Consider the following 22415-nt stretch of genomic DNA (forward strand, 5'->3'; position numbering starts at 1 on the left):
GTATTCCAAACTAAAATAGTGATAAGGGTAGCTTGTTATTGGGAATATAAGGAATAGTGCTGTATTGTAGTTGAATTTGGTTGAAAGGGGTTGTTTGGAGTCATATATGTCATCGATTAACACAACAAATTTAAGTAAGTTCTTGCATGAGCTAGTACAAGTGTACAACAGTGGTTGAAAATGTTAATAATAGTGTATATAGGGAAAAAATACCTATTGCAAGCTACAAACTATAGTACTAGTAATACCTTAAAATTCTTTCATCAACAGTAACTGGTGCACCATACCAATACTAGGGGTCAATTTAGGGGGAGATAAGGGATATGGGGTACTTTGGGTTTTCTGTTTTTTGTGTCTGATAATTTTCTTTCTGGAGCAGTGAAAATGGTCTAAAATTGAGTGTGCTGTTTACACAACTAAGTGATGATACTGTGAGATATTGATTGTATACTTTGGATGGAATGCATAAGTGAATGTATCTCAATAAAATATGCAAAAAAAGTACTCCAAACTATTTTTCTTAAACATGATTCCACTTGTGCCATCAGTCCTATAAAAAGGAAGCTTTAAAATTCTGCCTTCATTAACACGCAAGCAAAGCATTAGCCGATACTCTAAAAGGGAAGCCTGTTATTTGAGTAAGTGAAAAGTGGGAACAGCAGCCTTCAACAGATCCATGTGCAGGTATAAGAAATTGCTATTAAATGTAACTGGCACATATGGTAAGAGTTTGATGATCCAAATTTTTGATAATCTAGTTTTTATATTTTTAACATTTGGATATTCTAAAGTTCCCCCCCCCCCAATTCCTTGACTATTAATACTTACTACCTTTGCTTCTGCATGAACACACTGTAAATTATTATAAAATAGAAATATTTTGAGATATTGCATGATATCACATTTAACTTCTGAATTGCCTCATAACAAAAAGTGATGAAAGATGTGTGGTTGGTACAGTTCCTTTCCTACAGAGATGTGAGTGACCCAGGCAGACTGTTCTGCATCTCTCAGTCCCACTCCCCACAACCTGCCACCAGATCTACTCACAGTAATCTACTTGTGCTCTTGGAAGTAATCTACTTGCTGGCTCTTGGAAGTTTTTGAGATTAATTTGGATTAGGCAAAATGTCAAATGGGATTTGGGGGTTAAATAATGCCAGATTTCAGGACTTCTAGAACAAATGGAATCACGTATTTAAATATAATCTATACCTTTGCTGCATGCTTGCTTTTTGGTGTTTTGAATTATGAAAATGCCTTATGGAGATCTGGTAAAATGAATGGTTACTACAAGCTGTCCTCAAAGTCTTTAACTTGATTTATTAAAGTGATTGTACATATGATGGCGTGGTTATTACTAAACACATAAAACTTATCATAATCAAGCCTTGGTTAAACAGTTTGCAGCTTAACAGTGGTAAAAATAAAAAGTAATAGACAAAAGCATTAACATTACCAAGAATTGGCACAAAATTTACATACTAGAAAATACGTTTATACACACATATCTAAAAGAAGCCTCATGGTATTAACTGTCCCTTGGCCCTTCAAAATCTGCCACGTAGATTAAGCCATTTTACTTATTATTTTTCTTTTATTCTTTTGAATAAAGAAGTATGTTCCTAAATATTGGATATTATTTTAAATTAATGAGCTTGACTTTAAATTCATTGTGTACCATGTTTTCAACTAGATTTGTTTCATCCATCATTTGGGGATTATCTTTCATATCTTCCCAAACACATTACCCAGGCTGAGAGTGATAATTATGGGGCTTTAAGCAAAATCTTACATTTTAGGAAAGAAAACTTGCTAAACCAAACTATTTCTATGAAATGTGACAGGTAGGATGGCATGGGAAAGGAATTTTAGAATGTATGAGTTCTAATTGATTTCTAATAATTTCATTGAATCTGGAGAGAACAGAGCAAAGACAGTTAATGATAATATTTTATATCTCCATTGTTACACAATGGAGAATTAATTTATAAAACCTGTTAAAATTTTAAACATGAATTATAACCAAAGACGTCTTTTTTCTTTTGTTATTAAAATGTTTTTAAACTATCATGTAGCGATGAAATTTAAAAATATTTATTTTGATTCAATCCTGAAAGCAAAGATAACTGCAAAAAAGCCACTAAAAACTCTTGTAATGAATTTGAGAAATGCCTAGCTATGGCAAGGCTCTTGATTGCTGTTCATGTAACAGGAGAGAGATGATGTTTAGAGGTTCAAATATGATTATTGGGCTTCTGCTATTTTACATGAACTTTTGTTCTCAACATCAGGCTGCTACCAGTCATGGCAAATTATACTCTTAACACTGCTTTTATTAATGAGTCAGTTTCTTACATGAAAGGATTTTAATGCTTCTAAATTGCAAACTGTACTGCTACTACTATGAATCATGGTGAATGAAAAACAACGGCAATACTTTGATATATCAGAATTTCCCAAAGTGGGTTCTGTGGAACACTATACTAGTTCCTTGGAATGTTACTAGATATTACTCAAAAAAGGGTTCTGTGGTCAGATTAATTGGGGTAACACTGGGCTTATTGAAGTTATGTATGTGGTGTGCTTCTCCACCCCAACACCTGCAGTACATTTGAGAGCTTTTGATGTGCCTATATGCACTAACTTTCTAAGACAGTATATTTCCCAAACACATGTGGCTCCAGAACCCTATATTTGGAAGAGCATCTTTGGAACTTATGTTCTGTGGATCAATTACTCCTGCAGACATCAAAATATCAATGATTTAAACAGAGGCAATTAAACAGGCTCCAGTGTGGTATCTAACAGTCATGTCATTTCTCCAAAGCTGCGTCAGGAATGCTGGTGTGCTAAGACTACTTTGGGAGAGTATTAAGGAAATTCTAATGATGGGCCAAAAAGAGGAAAAAAGTATTTCTGAAATCATCGGAAAATAAAGTCTCAAAGTATTTATTTTTGTACTTTCAAGTGTACGATAAAATGCTGCCCTTCTCTAATCCTAAACCTTCTGAACTGACACAATTTTAAGAGTTAGATGATCTGGAAACTATTCAGGGGAAAAAAATCAGTAAACTCAAGGTATTCCTGGCAAAGGAAAAAGTGATCACTTCCTTTTTGAATCCCTCATGCATTGTCAAAATACCCCAGTGATCCATTCCAACAGAGTAATAATCAATTTCCTAGAATCACTTCAGATTGAATTGAAATGATTATGGATCACTCTCATTCAAATTCAATCCTGTTTTCCATTTGCACAAAATGTATGCAGGTTGAAACCAAGGTTTTATATTAAAACTAGATATTTGTATTAAATTAGGTCTGTTGTAAATTATCTAGCTTGTATATGCCTCTGCACAATACTATTACTACATTATACACAGGATTCAAGAGGCCAATCCCTTTAATCCACATCAAGCAATAGAATGTAGCCACCGGTTACCATTCATGTGTACATACTCCACACAATCATGTTGTATTAGAACAGCGACTTCAGAGTTGAGTGTCTTGTGCAAGTTGGTCATATAAAATAAGTGCAGTTCTTGGGAACTAGCTGTGGAGCTTTCTATACAAGTATATTTATTCCTTTGATTAAAGAAATGCAAATACAATGAATTTTTTTTTTTTTAAATTTGCCCTGCCCCAATCTCAACCCATTTTAAAAGTACAAAATGCCAGAGGAGCAGCAGCAGAGCAGTGCATTAATGAGGACCAGGGCCTGGCATCTTGCTGGGGGCTCAGAAGCTCTAGGTCATTCCCAGCTGCATTTCTAAAAGACTGTAAAATTACTTCCAAATTTGGCACCATGGGCATTACTGGCAATGTGAACTTGGGCTACAGAGTCCAGGCAGCTTCAGGAGACAATTCCAAAGCTTTGGCAGTGCTGTTTCAGGAAGCTTCACATGCAAACTTCTCAAATCAATTTGCCTAATGGATAGATTCAATCTTCCCTGATCCCTAGCAAACAGGAGCAGCCAGCGTGCCACCAGGTACCCCAGGAGTGTTGTCTGCAGACCTGCGAAGCTGGGAAGGGGTCAGGGAAAAAGAACTCTAAGAGGACACAGGGGAAGGGAACAAAGCACTCATTTTAGATGTGACCATTAATCAACATGCTACTATTTTGTGAAGAAATGCTGTCTTTTAAAAATCTACAAGCCAAAGAGGGGGTGAGGAGGATGTGAGGAGGCAGAAAGAGTGTGGAAATACACACACTATTAGTTGGTCAAAGTCAGAATGAATTAATTCTACAAAAGCAGAATTTAGAAGACGATTTGCGACTCTCAATCAGAGGGAAAGTTATGCAACTTCTACACTGAGCACCATCTATTAAATTTTGCAGAGTAAACACTAATTTACTAACTTAGTAGCTTTTCTTATTCATTCTCACCAAAAAATGTTTTCATTTTAGACAACTAAAATGATTATAGAATTAAAAATGTCTTTCCCTTGTTATGCATTTTTGTGTTAGGTTCTAAAAAAAGTGACTGTGTACTCTGAAAATGCTGAAACCACTTATTCATGAATTTAAGTTAAATGCAGGCTTTGTTTGGTAACTCTCCAGGGTCAGGACGTCTTAAATCTCCAAGTAAACTCAGACCGCCTGGCCTGATGCGTCCCATCACTGCTCACAACGCCATTTATTTTCCACACGCTCCTCTCTGCACCCCGTGCCAAGTGCACATACCAAATGTTCGGTGTTTCTCAAAAGGCAAACACTTAAATGAAAATGGTGTCAGATATTTTGTACTAGAACATTCTATGGTTAAAAAAAAAAAACCAAGATTCTAATTCTAATGCTGGAAAATACAATGTCCAAAAGTAAGCAAAGCTCTTGGGAAACTATTATAACTTCTCATTGCAGTCACAGGAAGGTAAGTGCTTGGAGGAATTAAGACAGACTGCAATCTTCTGCAGCCACAGGGAATCTTTTCATTCTCCTGGAACCTGCTTCAGGAAAGCTCCACAACTAAAGGAGGGCAGGGGGTGGGGAGTGAACTGGGCCTGTGAGAAGTTGTAATGACTAATGCCCATTTGGAAAGAACAAAACAACCTTTTCAGATGCGAGGGGTGGGGATGCAGTGAAAATCTTGTTGGGCTGTTTGAGCTGCGACAGTCAGACAAACATTTTCTACATACAGCATTTTTTGTAAATTAACTTCTAAAATACTGAGGTTGGAGACAAGATTTTGGTGACACGAAATGGAGAGCAGCAAGCCTAATCCCAAAATAACCCTGGGCTATTGATCAGTAGGGTTTCACTTGAACAGCTGGTTGGCCCCTGGTGTCCATTTGCTGCCTCCTGGCAGACTGTGCGTCACAGGTTTGCATTTGCCTGGGGAAAGACACCCCATGTAATTTGAAACCAAATGTTAGACTGCCACCTTCCCATTGTCAAGGAGAAGCACATCCCAGTTGTTTACCACCAAATTCCAAACTATGGCTGGGAACTCTGTACCCAGCTTCAAGGAACACTGACAGGCAGGTGGACGCACTTCTAGGCTGCTGCTTCTCAGAACACTGCTTGAAAATTTGAAAGCTACTAGGATAGGGGTGAAAAAACAAACGCATGAAGACTGGCAACTGGAGCTCCATTCAGGGTGGTAACCTTACCAGCACACTCCTTTCTCCCCCAATGCAAACAGCAGACTTCCCAAGGGGCACTGTGACTCATTCTGCATCATTTTTCTCTATTTATCCTTAGCGATGAAAGAATTATAGTTCAGTACCACGATTGTGACTTGCTCTTTCATACTTCCTCTAATATGGTTTCTTAGTAATGTAAGGGGAAATTTTGTGGTGTCTGGGGTGAGGTTTAACAGCTGCCCACTACATCAGGTAAGGTGTAAGCAAAAGGTTACTAAGGTCATGCACAATTAGGATAAACTGCACAAAGGCTGGTCAGGTGGTACACACAGTCTATTTAACAAAAGGAGCGAGGGAAAAGGATATTTTCTGCTATGAAGGCAGCTGCCACTGATCTCCCATCCTCCCCGCGTCCCTCAGTCTCTAAGAGCAGCCAAGGAAAATAGTAAGCCATTCCAAATCTGCTCCTGGGAGCAGAAAGCCTGTGCTCAGGAGGACAAGACAGTCATTTGCAGGACAAGCTCTAACTCTCAGCAGAGAGGGTACCGCTGCAGACTCACAAGTACTGCTGGGGCCCATTTCCAGGCGCACTCGGGAGGCCTGTCCTGCCCACAATGCCAAAGAGAGGACACAAAGCCTGATGCCTGGGGGACACTGAAAGAGATCTAAAAAAAGAATCTTGAAAGGGAGAATATATGGCACATATGCTGTTCATGTGGTACATGTGAATCTACAGCTACCTATTTATATATTTTGAACGTCAGGTGAAAAGATTGGGAAAACATGAAGAAACCATTTTCCAGCCTCTCAAATACATTGGCCAAGAGCACTCTCTGAGCATCACTGAATATAGACCTAAGACCACCAGGGAGGGGGAAATCCACGTCTGGGATGGATGATCCTAATTACAACTCCCACACCCTTCACTACATTAAAAGAGAGCAGTGTGTTGAGAGTCCTTTAGTCTGGGGTAGCTGAGGCCCCGGAAGGGTTCACTGCTCTTCTGCTTTGTTGCTATTCCTGAACTTTACCACCATGACTGTTATATTGTCAGGGCAGCCTCTGTAAAATGACTGTAAAACTATGCTCTTGGCTCCAAAGTGAGGTTCATCCAAGCGCTCCTTGATGAATCGAACAGCTTCTTCATTGCTGAAAGCATCCCAGAGGCCATCTGATGCCAGGATCATGAACTCGGGCTGGAGCTTGTCCAGGTCAAACGTCAGGATATCTGGGTCAGGGATGACCACATTGAGATTTTTCAGTGGATAATCCCCCAGGGACCGAGACATTGCCAGGATTCCCTGGACTCTCCAGGAGCCATTAAAACTGATGAAACCACCTGAAAAGAGAGAATGAGCCCATTAGCTTGACTGGCTGACATCTCAACACCTGGATGCATGTCTGTCAGGCTGCCCTATTGGGTGTGTGATGGAGGCCGTGGATAGTTTCCTTTGTCACCACTGCAAGTACTGAATAGTGTTCCCACTGCATGGCTTGGGGTTTGACACTCTTCCAGTGGATCTCCATGCTCACATCTTTGGCATCTTGTAGGCATTCAAGAATATATAAATAAGAAGACTGGGGGTTGGGAATGAGTATGGGGGAGGGCATCGGTTTTAATTTCACAACATCTTGGCAGCTCAGTGACTGAACAGAGGGAGGGTGACCTAAGGGATCACGAGAATGGGGATTCTAGGAGAGTGGTGAAAGAACGCTGAAAAGGCAGGTGGATGAGCACCAGGGATGTACAATGGCAGATCTCGTTTAGCCTGAGGCCATTGTTTGGTGTGCCTATCTAGATCTCAAAATAACCCCCCCAAATAAGGTCAGAATTAAAGAAAAGCACATTTTGGCACAGTGGTTAAAGGCTCAGGCTCAGGGAACTGCTTGGATTTGATTCCTGGCTCTGTCTTTTCTAGCTATGCATGACCTTGGATAAGAAATGATCTCTCTACTCCTTGGTTTTCCTGGCTATAAAATGGGTACAATAACAGTCTCCATTTCACTGTGTTGTTGTAAGAAACAAAGGAGTTGTGCCATATGAATCACTTAGCACACTGTTTCAACATAATATGCACTCAGTAATATTATCTATTATTATTTCATTAAGGAAGATAGAACTTTGTTGATTCACATACCATTCATCAAATATTTATTAAATAGCTACTTGATGCGGGGCAACTTGCAGAATATGAAGTTATACAAGATCCAGACCGTTCTCTGAAGAAGCAGATTGTCAGGCAGGAGAGATAATCCACATGTATTAACAGCCACAAGCATAAAGCAGTATTCTTTCAGAGGGAGACTGATACCTGCTAAATGTTGTAGGCAGATGGAGGAGGGAGGGACAACTTTTGGTTTTGATGATCAGGGATCAGAGAGGGATTAAAGCTGGGTCTTGAATGACAGGTAGGATTTTCATGGACAGGGATGTAGTGAGAACATACCAGCAAGTATGGTACGGTGGGCAAGAGCATAAGTGGACAGACCTGGGTTTCAGTTCGGTCTTATCCTTCACCAGCTGTGTGTCCTTGGGCAGGCAACTCAACCTCTCTGAGGCTCCAGTTCCTTGGTTGTAAACTGAGGGTAAAGGCACTGACTTGATAACGTTAAGAGAAAGTATATGTGAAGTGCAAGGCTTGGCTTCTAGCACACAATGAGCATCTGATAAATGGCAGGTGATATTATTGTGGTTGTCACTGGAACAAGTGTAGGGAGTGGAGAAAGACCAACACGTATTTGGTCCAGACTTGGGTGCAGCTTATTGTCATGCTAAGCAGAAGGGGAAAAGAGGATTGGGCCAGAGAAAACATACATAAAGATGATAAAACCAATAATTGTCCCTTAAGCCTTGTTACAAAATACACCCTTGATCAAATGACATAAAAGAACACAGCAGGTTAGCCTAACCTCTTTGGAGACCGAGTCCAAATTTGCTTCTATAAAGAATCAGTGCATGGATAGGGGGAGGGGGATGTTGGTGATACGTATGGCAGAGAAGGAGAGGAGAATAAAATGGGAGTGACATTTCAAAAGAGGGCACTGAATGCTAAGATGACATTTCCAGGTGTGTTGTCTGCACATTCCTGCCCATGTTCACACAAGAAAGTGGGCTGTTTCTGAAATCCAGGGTCACAGCAGGCTCTTATGTGGAGATGGTACCTTCATAAGTAAAGAAGCTGCAGTATTTTGTTCCTACTGTCTGGAGCTCATCAATGCTTGATAGAGGCTCCTAAACATCATTCATTTCATCCCATCGACAGCAAACCTGACTAAAGCTTTATTATTATTTTAATAAAAATTTAAAAATTATTCTGCATCTCAAGCAGTCACTGAAGCAAGCGGTTGTAATAAAATTCAATATTTTTTGACTCAGTGGTACAGTTTCCTCCTGTGAGAGCTCAAATGTTGATTAGGTTCTGGGCAGAAGCTGACCTGTAGAGATTGAGAGTCAACCTGCAGATTAACCCAGACAGCAGGGGCTGATTCTAGCCAGAGACGCAGTGTACTAATCACCCCCTCTGGCAGTCAGACCGCTGCCTGACATACTATGCAGAGACTACCTGCTACAGTTGTCAGTCTGGGGAGGAAAACAAATTCCCCCCTTCCACAGGTATAAAGGAATCCTCCACAAATCTAATTATGAAAATGTAATAATCAAATGCAAATCATCCTTAAAGTCGTTTCCAAATGTTACCTTCTTAGTGAGAGTAACACTGACCACCCTATTTAAAATTGCGACTCCCTGGCATTCCCCACCCCCTTACCTGCTGCATGTCTTTCCATAGCATTTATCACCTTCTAATATACTATATAATTTACTTATTTTTAGTTATTTTTTATATTAATCACTATCTGCTGCCCCCCACCCTCAACTGGAGAATGTAAGTTTCATGAGGTGTTTTCTTTTTGGGGAGGTGAAGGCAGGGCAGGACTCCTGCATCTCCAGTTCCTAGAATGTTGAATAACTGAATAAGTAAGGCACCTCTCTCTAAAATGTTCACTTAGACCAAGCACTTTGCTAAGTGCTGGGGGTATAGAGAGAACAGGCCTAGTTTCAGCCTCAGAGAGCTCACAGGCAGGAAGGCAAGACAGCTAAGACAGCTAAGAATGTACATACATTGTGCACAGTGACACAAGAGTTCCACAGAGGATGCTAGGAAAAGACAGTGAAGGGCACCTAACCCAGTATGGGGAGCATTTGGCACAGTGTGGAACGAAGTCTTCCAAACTGACATCCTTAAATGAAGCCGAAAAACAGTTATCCACTAGTCAGTGGGAACAGCACCTGCAAAGGCACAGAGGTTTCAGAAAGCAAGATTCTGTTGGAGAATGGCTGGTAGTTTGGTGTGGCTGCAGGGAAGGGTGGCATGGCAAGAGATGAGAATGGGATGGGGCAGAGGCCCGATGATCTTAGCCTTCAAACTAGAGAAGGGCTTCTTTGGACCTTTTGGAATTTTGGCCGCAAAGAAAGGCAAAATCAGTGGCCATTTATTTCATAGGAAATGCTACAAAGTCTCAGCCACCTCAGCAACAGCCTCTGTACCAATCTATTAATGACTGGGTGACCGAGAACATTTTATCCCCTAGGTGCTCCTCAAGCAAGCTGCCTTGTCCACCAGCAAGAGGCATTCACAGGCTCACCAGCTCTCTTTATTCTCTTCCGCTCCTTCAGTTGGTAAGGCTTGTGATCATGAGACAAAGGAATGGCGTTCCCATCCTTGTCACACAGTACCCCACGTGAGTCGCCCACGTTGGCCACAGTGAGGTCTTTATCTGACAGCAGAGCAATCAAACATGTCGTGCCTGAAAGATAGAAGACAGAAGCAATGTAGGAGGTCAGCAATGCATTGAGTTCAGCTGCTTTTTGTGGTTACTGGTTTCTCCAGTTATTAAAACCACTCCTGCTGGGTGAGAATTTGACTCCAGCCACTCGAGAATGATGGTCGTTCATTTCAACAACACTGATCAAATCTGACAGGCAATTTTCTTAACCATGTTAGAGTGTCACTGAAATGGGCTAGGATTACATTATCATTTTCCCAAGTTGTTTTTGTCTCTTGTTACTCTTAATTTAAACACACATCATATTTAAAAGGATTAGGAGAATCGAAATGGGCTTACAGCTTCAGACAGTTTAAACATATTTTCTGCTTCTCACTGATGCTGAGTTTCTGTGAAGCCTCTGTCCAAAGAAGGGAGCTTGGGGTGGGGGATGGGTTCCTCAGATGGAAGGCTTGGGAAAGCTAGGAATGGCAGATGCCAACAGCCAGGTCCTGTGGAGCCAGGAGGGAGCTGCCGCTATCTAAAGATGAAGATGAAGCTTGCCTGAGCAAAGTCTGACAGCAGACTGGTGGCTGGAAGCAAGTCAGTTCCAGGGTGTGCTGGGGCCAGACTATGAAGGTAGAAGCAGAAATACCTATGATGATGACAGAATTGAGGCTTAGCTAGATAGGAAACGGGGGTGGGTCAGATCAGAGGGGAAGCAAGACTGAAGATCTGCTTGCCTGGAGTCCATATGAGACAGAAAAGGACAAGCTCTCCTCAAATCCTTTTTGGAATAAGAATGGATAAAAGCCAGTACAGTTGAACAGTCTGGTGTAGTTGCCCTCACTACCTGCCTGGTGCTCCCCGTCTCCCTCTTCTCCTTTCCCCTCCCTCCCTTCTGACAGTGTCACTATGAGTATACAAATACCTGCTAAATGCAGAACCCATTAATTTCTTGCTCCAAACTGATAACTCCTTTACTTACTAAAATTATTCATTAATTAGTTTTCATTAAAATTACCCTCTTCATTAAGGTCATATTCCATAACAAGAATGTGAACTGTATCTAAATAGCTCTTCAGTCTTCACAGAAAAAAAAAAAAAAAGACTGCATTCTTAGGTAGACATAAAGAATAAAAACAGGCTGATATCAAGAGTAGGGAGAATAATTAGAATTATTAGTATATTCAGTTACTATCATTCATTTTGAAATTCTATTCTTAAGCTGATTTAATTCAAACTTGCCTTTATCAGTGGTGGGCACACATGAAATGTTTAACTCAAGATTTCTAATACGAAAAGTCTTGTGAAAGAAAAAAAAAAAGGACTAATCTTAGGAAACATCAAGGTAAATTTTTAACTTAAAAGAAACAGCTATAAGAATGAAAATGTAAACAGAAGCACAACACATGAAATTAGAAATTTTCTTCTCAGTTTTTGATGTTGGTTGCCTTTTGGTCCTCAACCATCCTCTCACTTTGTCTTCAGGCATCTGAGGGAGTGAATTCGACTGGCACAATCTGAGCATAAATTCCCCTATAAGGCACATTCTTAGATTTTGAAAGGTAAAATGAAAACTTTATTTTATTAGATATTATAGCTTGGGAGAAGAAAATCACCAGAACTCTTGGATCTATCTCTCCCTTCCCTTCTCACTCTGCATTCTGGGTGAGCATGTCCCTGACCTTGGTTGGCTTCCATTAGCATCTAAGTCTATGCCTCTAGCCCGATTGACCCTCCTGAGGTCCAAACCAACTGCCAAGTAGGCATTTCCATTTGCCTACCAGCACCTCAAAGTAAACACTCACAAAAGGACATTCATCAGCAACCCCCCAACACATCTGTACATCTCTACAAGCCCCTATCCTTGTCCATGGAGCACCATTCATCTAGCTCCTGTCATCCTGAAACCAGAGCATTATATTAGACGTGTCTCCTTGTTCCTTAGTCCTATCACTCTGTATGACCTATCCATGCTGCTTTTTAAAAACTTGTCCCCTACTCTCTATCTCTGTGTTTACGCTATGAATTCAGACCATCATTAATTCTACCTGCTCTCCCTGCTTCCAGTTTATCATCTGCATCACCACTGGAGTGATCTTTTAAAACACAGAGTCTTCATATCACTCTCCTTTAGTGATTTTTAATCCCCTATGCGAGTAAATTTCAAACTTTTTTCCAGTGGCAGGAATGACTCATTCCCCCCTTAAAAAAAAAAAAGAGTCTTACATGGCAGTTTACTACAGCTAACAGATAAATGTAGAGTTGCTCTGGCAGAAATGGGGATGGGGAGGGGCCCTGAGGTCAACCAAGTGTTTGCCTTCCCTCTACCATATGGCTACTCAAAAGCCTTTTCTGGATCCCTGAGGATAGTCCAGAGCACAAGCAGAAAGCCACCAGCCTGTGGGGAAAAGGCCCAAACTCTCTAATACAGCATATACCCCTTCAACCTCTGCTCTTCCACGCTACACTCTGGGAAGAATTCTCGACGGCACTGAGTTCTTTCCCACCCACGGTTCGGCCTGGAACACCTCCCCCCATTCGCCCCAGCTCAATTAACCTAACTCTTGCTTATTTGTTAAGACCCCATTAAGGTCCTGCTTTTCACTTTCTCATCAAGGTTACCCTTGATGATGGTGAGGCAGGGGAAAGAAAAGCAAAAGAAAGCCATCTATGCTGTCTTGAAATAGTTAGATATCACGATGGTTACATTAACAAATAATCCCAGAATTGAAGATCAAGTGAAATTGTGAAAGCAAGTCTCTATATGTCCTCTGGTACCAATCAAAACATTACAAATGTCCTTCTAAATTTCAAAAAAGCCAGGAGATCTAGAGTTAAGTAAATATTTAAAAAACATTCACTATATAGCTGGTATCTTATGTCAATATGACACTGTGGAGGCTTAGTCTGTGCCTGGAACTGTGTGTAGGAAGACAAAAAAGTGTTTCTACCCTTTAAGGGCCCTTCCCTTCCCTTGAGCCTATTTCCTCCAACAGAAGCTAAAAATCCCAAATACTGCTTTCCTGATCTCCTGACTACTGTGACTCAAAGGTATGTCTACTAGGGGCTTCCGGGAAAACCTTCCCTTAAAAGACACAATTCAGAAAAAGAAGTGCTTCTTTGACCCATTGTTGGTCTTCATGTGTTTCCCAGAACCGTGGCAACCATCTTGCAACTATGAGGGAAATGTCTCAGGGCCAATGCACTACAGAGCAGAAAGGAAAAGAGCCTGGGTTCCCCAAGACATCACTGACCTGCTGAATTAGCCCAGAACCTTCCTGCCACCATCCCGCCTCTAGAGGTCTTGTTCTGTGAGACAATAAGTATCTCTACTGTTTAAGGCTTTTTAAGTTGGATTTTTTTCTTCTTTGCAGTATCCTAACTGATTCAGGGATTCATAGTCCAATAAGGGGATTGCAAAATATTGATGAGAGATTCAGAGTGTGGTTGCTTTGCTTTACCCACAAGTTGTTGGATATACTTAAGATTTATGGCCTGCCAAATCCTTTGTCAAGAACACAATTCCATTATTTCCATGGGTACGTATGATCTACCTCAGATTTCATGAAGGTACTGCTTTGAAAAAGTAGGGACTTCCCATGGTAGCAACAGAATCTTAGGCCTGGTCAAACCGGTTTTGCCCCAGACGGCAGTTACTAGGCAGTGTTTGGGATCACTGAAACGTCTTCATTCCCCTCTCCCTAGAAATCTGCCCATATCCTGGGTGGGACCTGTGTGGGTCTGGAGAAATATTGTGTACAAAACAATAGAGAACATCAGGGTGGGAAGCCCAAGCATGATCTGAAACTAATTAGGAGGCTTCACCATAAGCAATTCTTTGTTTGAGCTTTGTAGTTTCAGCCCAGGTATTATAAGATACAGTTTATAATGTAGTCTTATTTCACAGAACAAATTACACCATTGCTAAGGAACTCCAGAAAAACATTTTACCGCAGAGAAAATGGAAAAGATCACGTTTTTCTTTTGTATGCTTGAGAAAAAAACGCCCTAAATTTCTGGCTACGTTTTGAGATGCAAGTCCATCAAAGTCCATCAAAGTACTTTTTATCAAAAAACCAGGGGCAAAATATTACTTAATTCTGAATGTCAGTATGTTTCAATATTAACAATTTAATGTAAATGAGAATTTAATTGCCAAGCTGGAAGAGATCTTGGAAATTTAACCTAATAACTTCATTTCATAGATAAAAAAAATTTAAGAAAGTTGCTACAAAAGCCCAGCGAATTGCCCTCCTCTACTATATGTTACTTCTCCTTTTCTGAGCAGAATAGGCAGAAAAACAGACTCTTCCTGGGCAAAGTCCAGAATCACTCAATTAGCAAAATCCTTATTTTCTATAATGTGGGCTGGGTCCTGGGTAGATATCAAGATGTATCAAAAGGGGACTCTACTCAAGGAGCTTTGAGTCTAATAGGACAGACAAATGTGTGAACCACTAACTATAATAAAAATAAGATGAAATGAAGACAAAAACAAAACTAATTAAGTGAATTCACACAGACTAGGCTTCAATCTCCAAGCTGAGTGAGTCTGGCCAAGTTATTTAACTTTTAAGCCACCCACAATGGCACCACAGTAAACCCAGTTGCTCAAGCCAGAAATCTTGGAATCATCCTTGGTTTTTTTATTTTTCTGATTCCCGACTCAATCTATCATCCAGTCCTATCACTCTAACCTCTAAAATACATCTCAAACCCTTCCAGTTCTCATTTCCCTGCTTTGACCTGAGCAAGCCACCATCCTTTCAGCCAGTTCGTGATCTCAGTAGACCAGGTGAGAAACAATGGTGGCCAGGTACCTGCCTAAACTTTCTAGTATCATGCCATACAATTCTCTCCCTTATGGACTCTCTTCTGTTCCCCAAACATGCCAAGCCTTTTGTCATCATTGGCCCGTCATACTTGCTGTCCCCTCTGCATGGAATGCTCTTTCCCCTATCCTTGACACTGGCTGACTAACAAGCAAGTGTTGTCTTAGCTCAAGAGTGACATCCTCAGAGGCCTTCTCTGATGGAGATCTTTTCTCCTCTCTCTTTCCTTTATTGCACTCGTAACACAATCTATACACATCTTGCTTATTTATTTAAACAATTTGTTTAATGTCAATCTCTCCCTGTAAAATGTAAATTCCACAAGGGCAGGAATATTGTCTGCTTGTTTTCCTACTAAAATGCTGGTATCCAGAACATCACAAGCACTCACCATTTGCTGAATAAAAGAATCAACGGATGGATGGATGGATGGGTGGATGATGGATGGATGAACAAAAAATCATACTCTCTCTGGCTCTGACTTGACATTATGCAAAGCTCCTGATGCCTTGCTCTGAGCAGGTCAACCCAATTCAGCATCACTGTGCATGTTGCATCTTCCAGGTACTTATTGCCATAGAGGGAGATAATCAGTTGTAGTAAAGCACATTCTACATTTGATCAAAATATGAAGACCCTCCTTTGTGTGTCTTAAGGTGCCCTGTTGTTAAGGTGCAGGCCTGCCCCCAGTTTTTTCTTCCAGCTGAGGCTCCCAGTTCAACGCAGGTGAAGGCTCTGTCTCCCTATAGCTTCCCAAGCGGTGACACCTTGTGGAGCAACAAAGGTGCATCAGGTGGTTGGTACATGAGCAATCTATGCTTGCTTCTGACCTCAATTTGTACTTTAGCAAAACAGGCACATTTTGCAGTGCTCTGATCATTCTTGTTTTCCTTAAAGGAAAACACACAAATTCAAAGTATTTATTACTCTGTTCTATTTAGAACCAGCATTCTCTCAACTGATTTAATTTCTGCAATGCAGACAAAGAAAATGTACACAAAAAAGGCTATCCTGGGCTTATTTAAATATTTTGGTTGGACAACTTGTTATCCATCCTTAGTTATTCAACCTTAGTTCATTTGATGAGCTTCAGAAAAATGCAAATCCTAAAACAAGTTAAATAACTTGGGTTATCACAAGCACCTTTAAAAACCCTAGTTATAAATAATTTTAAAACTCTCTCCCTTAAATTAATAACAAAGTAGTAATAACAACAATTTGTTCAGTGCAATAAGCTCCACAAAGAGGCTTACAAACACATTTGCAGATGATTTTCTAACATCTAGAAGGAGAGACAGGTCTTATTCCTCCTTTAAGCAGATGAGGAAAATGGGACTTAGAGGCCTCAAGTGTCTTATCCATGATTACACTGCTCAACACATGTGCTGCATGACTAAATGACTGAAAAACCTGGGTATCCAGAATTATTACTCTATCAATAATAACCATGATAGTCCCTACTGCTTAAGCATTTTACCATATGCTAAACATTTTATTTTGTTATATTAACTTAATCAACACTACTCATTTTATAGACTCAGGATGACAACCTGCCCAGGATCACACACCTGAACCCTCAGACTCCACTAGGCCACACAATAACAACCAGCACTTCTTTTTGCCCTATGTTATTTTCCTCCAGCCCCTAGGAGGGTTGATTTCTGTGACTAGATCCTACATTTTTAAAATCATATTTTTTATTCTGGAATATATATACATATACACATAGAAGCAATAACTTTTTCCAAGTGCAATTTAATAAGGAAAACACACAAATGAAAAATATTTGTTAGTCTATTCTATTTAGAATCAATGAGGTCCAAACAAAAGGCAACTGTGGGTTAAATCTGGGCTAGCAGTTGTTGTCCCTCTGTTCTTGAGCTATGTCAGAATGGTTCTCCATAAGACACCCTTAAATAACAGTAGCGATGACAAGGAAACCTCATACTTCTGGTCTGCCTTAAGCATTCTGGAACATATTCTGACCTATTCTGGCATTCAGTTCTCACATATCACCAGCCAAGGAGGAATTATCATACCTGTTATAAATGCTTAAGTTCAGCAAAGAGATCTTAGCTATTTGTTTCAGGTCCTGTGGTTAGTCGGGTGAAATGGAGGGAAAGGGTGACGACTGCAGCGATGGGCTTCTGAGGCTCAGGGCAGTGCCGTCCGCATCACATCTCATGGCTGCTCAGCTTCCTACTGACTGCTCATCACGTATAAGTCCACTTACATGTCTTGTTCATGATTCTTCAACCCATTAGACTGAAAGCCCCTTTGAGGGCCAGGGTGCTGCCTTACTCATTGCTATATGCTTATAACAGCACTTTGCACACCGCACAGACTGATAATGCTGGGGGAAAGGCTAAGGATTGGGGTGGTGGTGAGGGCAGTGGGGGTGCTTTTCAACTTACACCTTGTACTAATTGTACTATTCATACATTTTACACCTTTGTACTATGTAAAATATATTCTAAACATGAAAATACATATACTCTTTCTTTTTAAAAAAAATTAACAGGGTTATCTGGGTGATGGGATTTTGGACCATTTTGTTTTCCTCTTCATATTCTTCTGTATTGAATGTGGTATTTAAAACCATATGCTATTCACAATGCTTCAGGAGCATCTCTATTGCATAAAGCAACATATACACACAGAAAAAGCAGAACAGTATTGATTACAGCAAGCAGAATGGCACAGGTATAAAAAGACTTGAAGGAATAGCAGCGACAAAGACGATAGTTTACTATTAATAGATAGTTCAAGTTCGGATTCAGATTCGACCCACAACTCGCCATTGGTGACAGACAGTGGGCCTCAGCTGCCTTCAGGCTCCCCCTGCAGGGCCTCGCCTCATCTCTAAGCATCACCACCTACCCCTACTCAGAGCACAACACTTTGCTCCTGAGTGCCAATCAAGACACTCCACCCTCCCTCCCTGCAACACCCCCTCACTCTGGGTAGGCACACAACTGTGATATAAAAATTGGAGTCATGAGAATCTTGATTTTATGATGATTCACTTGACTGCAACACTTTTAGTAAGATGTTTATTGCTTATGTGAGCGACAGAGCAACTGAACTTTTGCTTGGAGTGAGGGTGGGAGGGTGGACAGGGTGGAGGGAAAGCTTTGTGGGTTGAGCAGGCCTTGCTGTCTTAGAGCCTTGCTTAATAATGCACATGGACACTCACCTATACAATTCCAGCTCACTCGTGCTAATAGCGATTTGCCTTTGTGATATACAGTCTTTTATAAAAGAATAAGGGGAACTGCCATTTTTGTTCTTTAGCAGACAGAGAAAGAAAATGGGGGTAGAGTAGCAAGAGGGAGAGGAAGAGAGAAGGGGTGGGGAGACAGAGAAAGAAGGATTTCAGTGAAGGTGTTATAATAGCCAAGGGGCCAGTTATTATATATAGCACAGGAGAATCAACACATCTATACCACGAGGAGAAACAGGTTTATCTTGTAAAGGTTTGACAATGAATGCTAGTTCAATAACACAATTTCAGGGCCTGGATGACTTTAGGGCCTGATAACTGACAGAAATTATATTGGCGTGCAACATATTGGAAAAAGAGCAGGCGAAGCCAGCCATTAATGAAAGTAACCATGCAGGAATGATAAGATCACTGTCAGCAGCAGGGGCTTTTAGCCCTCACCTCCCACAGCCGATGCTGCAATCAGTCCTGGCTTGGTCCTGAAACACAGATAAAGTACCAGACAGCTCTCAAATAAGACTGTCGGCCCCACAGCCCCCGTCAGCATAATCTTTTAAGTCCCCCAAAGTTTAACCTGCTTAGAGCTTGTTCACTTGTTTTTTTTCTTAATATTTAATGCCATGGCAGAGACAGACCTGTCAGGGACTATCTATCATCTGTAAAACTAGAGTGAACTCTAATCTTTCCTTCTTTATTCCTTTTCTCTCTTTTCTTTTGCCTGAGTCTTTGCAAGCCCTGCTCTAAATTCTCCTGGAGGCAGGCCCTCTTCAGAGCCACATGACGTGTGTGGCTTGGCCAAGATAATCACCTCACACTAGTCTATCTGTGTGGGAGGCTATTAAATTAATTAATGATTCATACGATAAACCAACAGCTCAGCTGTAATGACTCTGCTAGTAATGAGTCTGAAAGTTATTTTAGGGATAAGACAGCCTTAATGGAAAGTGATTGGAAAGAAATCTGTGTAAAGGGACATGGGCAGGACAAAATTCAGAAAGCTATCATTTATTGAGCATTCACTATGTGTCAGGTAATATGCTAAGGTGGCATATGTAATTTCTTTAATCTTCCAAACAATATTCCCATTTTATAATCCTCATTTTATTATCCCTATTTTATAGATGACAAAACTGAGATTAAGTGATTAGCTCAAGGTCACACAGTTAGTTAGGGGCAGAACCCACCCAGTCTGTTGCCAGTTTTGCTTTCAACCTTTAGTCAAGCTGTTGCTAGTCCATATTTAATATTCTCGTGCAAATCAGAAAAAGGTACCTCTTCCTCAAGACACTATTACGATCCCCATAAAGTTGTCATAGCACATATTCAAATCACAGTGACCGTGGTGGGAACTGTGCCTACTCCAGCTATGTAGTGCAAACATGTACAACAATATGGACAACCCTGTTTCTGAGCTATATCTTCCCTCCCACACCCACCAGGAAGAAAGCTGCCAAAGGATAGGGTTGGTCAAGGAAGAATTTCAGCACACCAGCATAGCAGAGGCTTTCTTCTTCACACAGAGACTGGTGGTAGCTATAATGCCAGACATGGAAGAATGAGCCAAAAGATCTGAGGCCAAAGGATCTTGCTGAGAACACATTAAGGTCTTCCCCTATAAAGACCTAACGTATGAGGATGGCAAACTATCTTACTGGGCTTCCAAATAGAGGAAGCAGTGGTGGAACACCCCCATACATGCAGGGAGGCTTATGTGAGTGCCCTGGACTGGTTATAGACAGAAGGCCCCCCTGAAATGGCACATCCATGGGTCTTCCTTTGCAGTTAAGTTTCCCCTCACTGCATCGTGGAAGGCAGAATAACACTGTGTAAGAAACAGGTCTGTTGCAAATTGGAATTTTCTTTTCTCCTCTGAGATTTTTGCATGAGCAAAAATATTAACCATTCAGTTTGACACTGGCTGAATGTGAGGCAGTCAACCTGGTGACAAATTCTATTATTTTTACCTCTAATGCTATACAGTTTAATTCTAGGCTTAGGTATACTTGAACTCTGACAAATATATAGTGACGAATAAAATGGCTAGAAGAAATGAGAAACAATGTATGAGTGCCAGAAAGGTCTTTTCCATAAATGAGGTATATCACCCTAAATATGAAAAACAATCTTCTTTAATGGGGGAAGCCGTGTGTGTGTCATAATTCAAGCTTTCAGGATTGGAAGGAATATTCATTTAATTTTTACACTTCATCAGAGTTTAAGTATAGATGTGTCATCTGATGCTCATGAACACCATTTTGAAATTGAAATGTCTGTCAACTTCACATTTCAAATGCAGTAATAGTAATGTTTATTTCACACTTGGGTGCGACTTGTAGACATCCCTCTGATCCTTCCTTTTGAGTTTAGTATGAACATGTTAAAGTGAGCTGCTTTCTATTAAATTGATCACATGTGTTAGGGAGTCTTCGAAAATCCCAGAAGGTCCTCTTGTTATCGGAACCTTCATATATATTCTCTCTGTGCGTAACTATTTTGAGGTACAAGTAAGCAGACAAGCTTTTGCGATGCTCATTAACATACTTCTTGTAACTACTACGGACATAGCTCAGATTATAGCACGCTACTGAAATTAATTTACAATTGCATAATCACAACCTAGATTCTAAGTCCAGTATCCTTTATGGGTAAATAAATTAATTTCATGAATGCTTTGATTCTTCCTTGATAAATCAGAAAAGCCCTGGCTATATTTTTTCATTTCTTCATGGTGTTTGAGGATTCTTCAGTGAGATAGCTCACTTCTTAGGGTTCCCAGAAAATTACAAGTACTATTTCTGCTTTTTAAGGAATGCTGTGGGAGAGATGTATAACGGGGCCTTCTGAAATTGAGCTTTATTAAAAAGGGTGTTTGTCTGGATGAGGAATGGGGATAAGGAAGTTGGAAATGAGGCATGGCCTGATTAATTCGGTGCCTAACAGAGAACTGTAATTTCTTTGAATTTTTCTCTCTTAACCAGGAACCAAGCCTCTTTCCCATGGTTTCAGTTAAAAACAAACCTGGAGCTTCTGGTTGATGAAAATGGTGGTGTAAGATGTTCCAGGGTGCATCCCCCTGAAAAAATCTTTGAAAAACTAACAAAAATAGGCAGAGCCATTTTCTTCAAAACTTTGGAAAACAGATAAAGGGTTGCCCAATCAAGAAAAATTAGCCTGGAAAATGGTAGGCAAAGCTCGTGGTGCCTTTGCTAACACGGCTCCCCAGCCTTCCCTGGCTCCAGTGTGGGTTTGTGGCCTTGTTCCAGAGGGAACCATGTAACCCCTATGCACATACTGGGGTGCCTGTACAGCAGTGCCAATCTGTAAGGGGAATGGCTAAAGACTGAAACAGGAAACTTGCCTCTGGCTTGCCCTCCCAGGATTTGTCCTGAAGGCAGAGAAGCAGCTAAAGCAGTATAAGAAACAATTAAGATAAAGAGGCCTGGGACAAAGGACTACCTGCATTAAGTCAATCAATGGAGCAGGAGGGGGAGAAAGTATATTTCAAAGGTATTAGAGGGAACATTTCAACTGTAAAGAAGGTAAAGTAAAGAGCAAACACAAGCCCAGGAAAGGAAGGATGCTCCCCAGCTCCACTCAGACTCTGATAAGACAGAGAGGATCCTGTACTTCACATTGGCCTTGGACTGATCTTCTTGATAGGTAGGCTAAGCTCTGAAGGAAACCACCAGCCAAAGCAGAGCCAATCTGCAAAGACTGAAAGGTGCTTTGTGCTTTGGCTTATTTGTTTTTATTAGCTCTGGGCACTCAAGGAAATCCCTGTGTTTTAGTTTCCTAGGCTGCTCAAGAAAATACCATGAAATGATTTCACTTAGACAACGGGAATTTATTTGACAATGGTTCTTAGGCTGGGAAATTGTACAAATTAAGGCATCATCAAAGTGATGCTTTCTCTCTGAAGACTGTGGTGTTCTGGGGCTAGCTGCTGGTGATCCTTGGTTCCTCTTTTGTATGGCAAGGCACGTGACGGCATCTCCTGGCCTCTCCTT

At 40.8% G+C, this 22415-nt stretch overlaps 1 protein-coding gene across 3 annotated transcripts in view; it reads right to left on the reverse strand.

Moving 5' to 3' along the window:
- Positions 1 to 1303: 1303 nt before the first annotated feature.
- The window catches only part of PPM1L (protein phosphatase, Mg2+/Mn2+ dependent 1L), a 382513-nt gene continuing 361401 nt past the window's right edge, over positions 1304 to 22415 (reverse strand). For all 3 annotated transcript variants that reach the window (XM_037841562.1, XM_037841578.1, XM_037841571.1), the window contains exons 3-4: positions 10228 to 10389; positions 1304 to 6922 (exon numbers count right to left, since the gene is read on the reverse strand). In XM_037841562.1, coding sequence (XP_037697490.1) covers positions 6576 to 6922; positions 10228 to 10389 — 509 coding nt within the window. In that variant the 3' untranslated portion in view covers positions 1304 to 6575. The remainder of the gene's footprint in view (positions 6923 to 10227; positions 10390 to 22415) is intronic.

The sequence above is a fragment of the Choloepus didactylus genome, chromosome 1 (genome assembly GCF_015220235.1).
Source record: "Choloepus didactylus isolate mChoDid1 chromosome 1, mChoDid1.pri, whole genome shotgun sequence".
Lineage (NCBI taxonomy): Eukaryota > Metazoa > Chordata > Mammalia > Pilosa > Megalonychidae > Choloepus > Choloepus didactylus.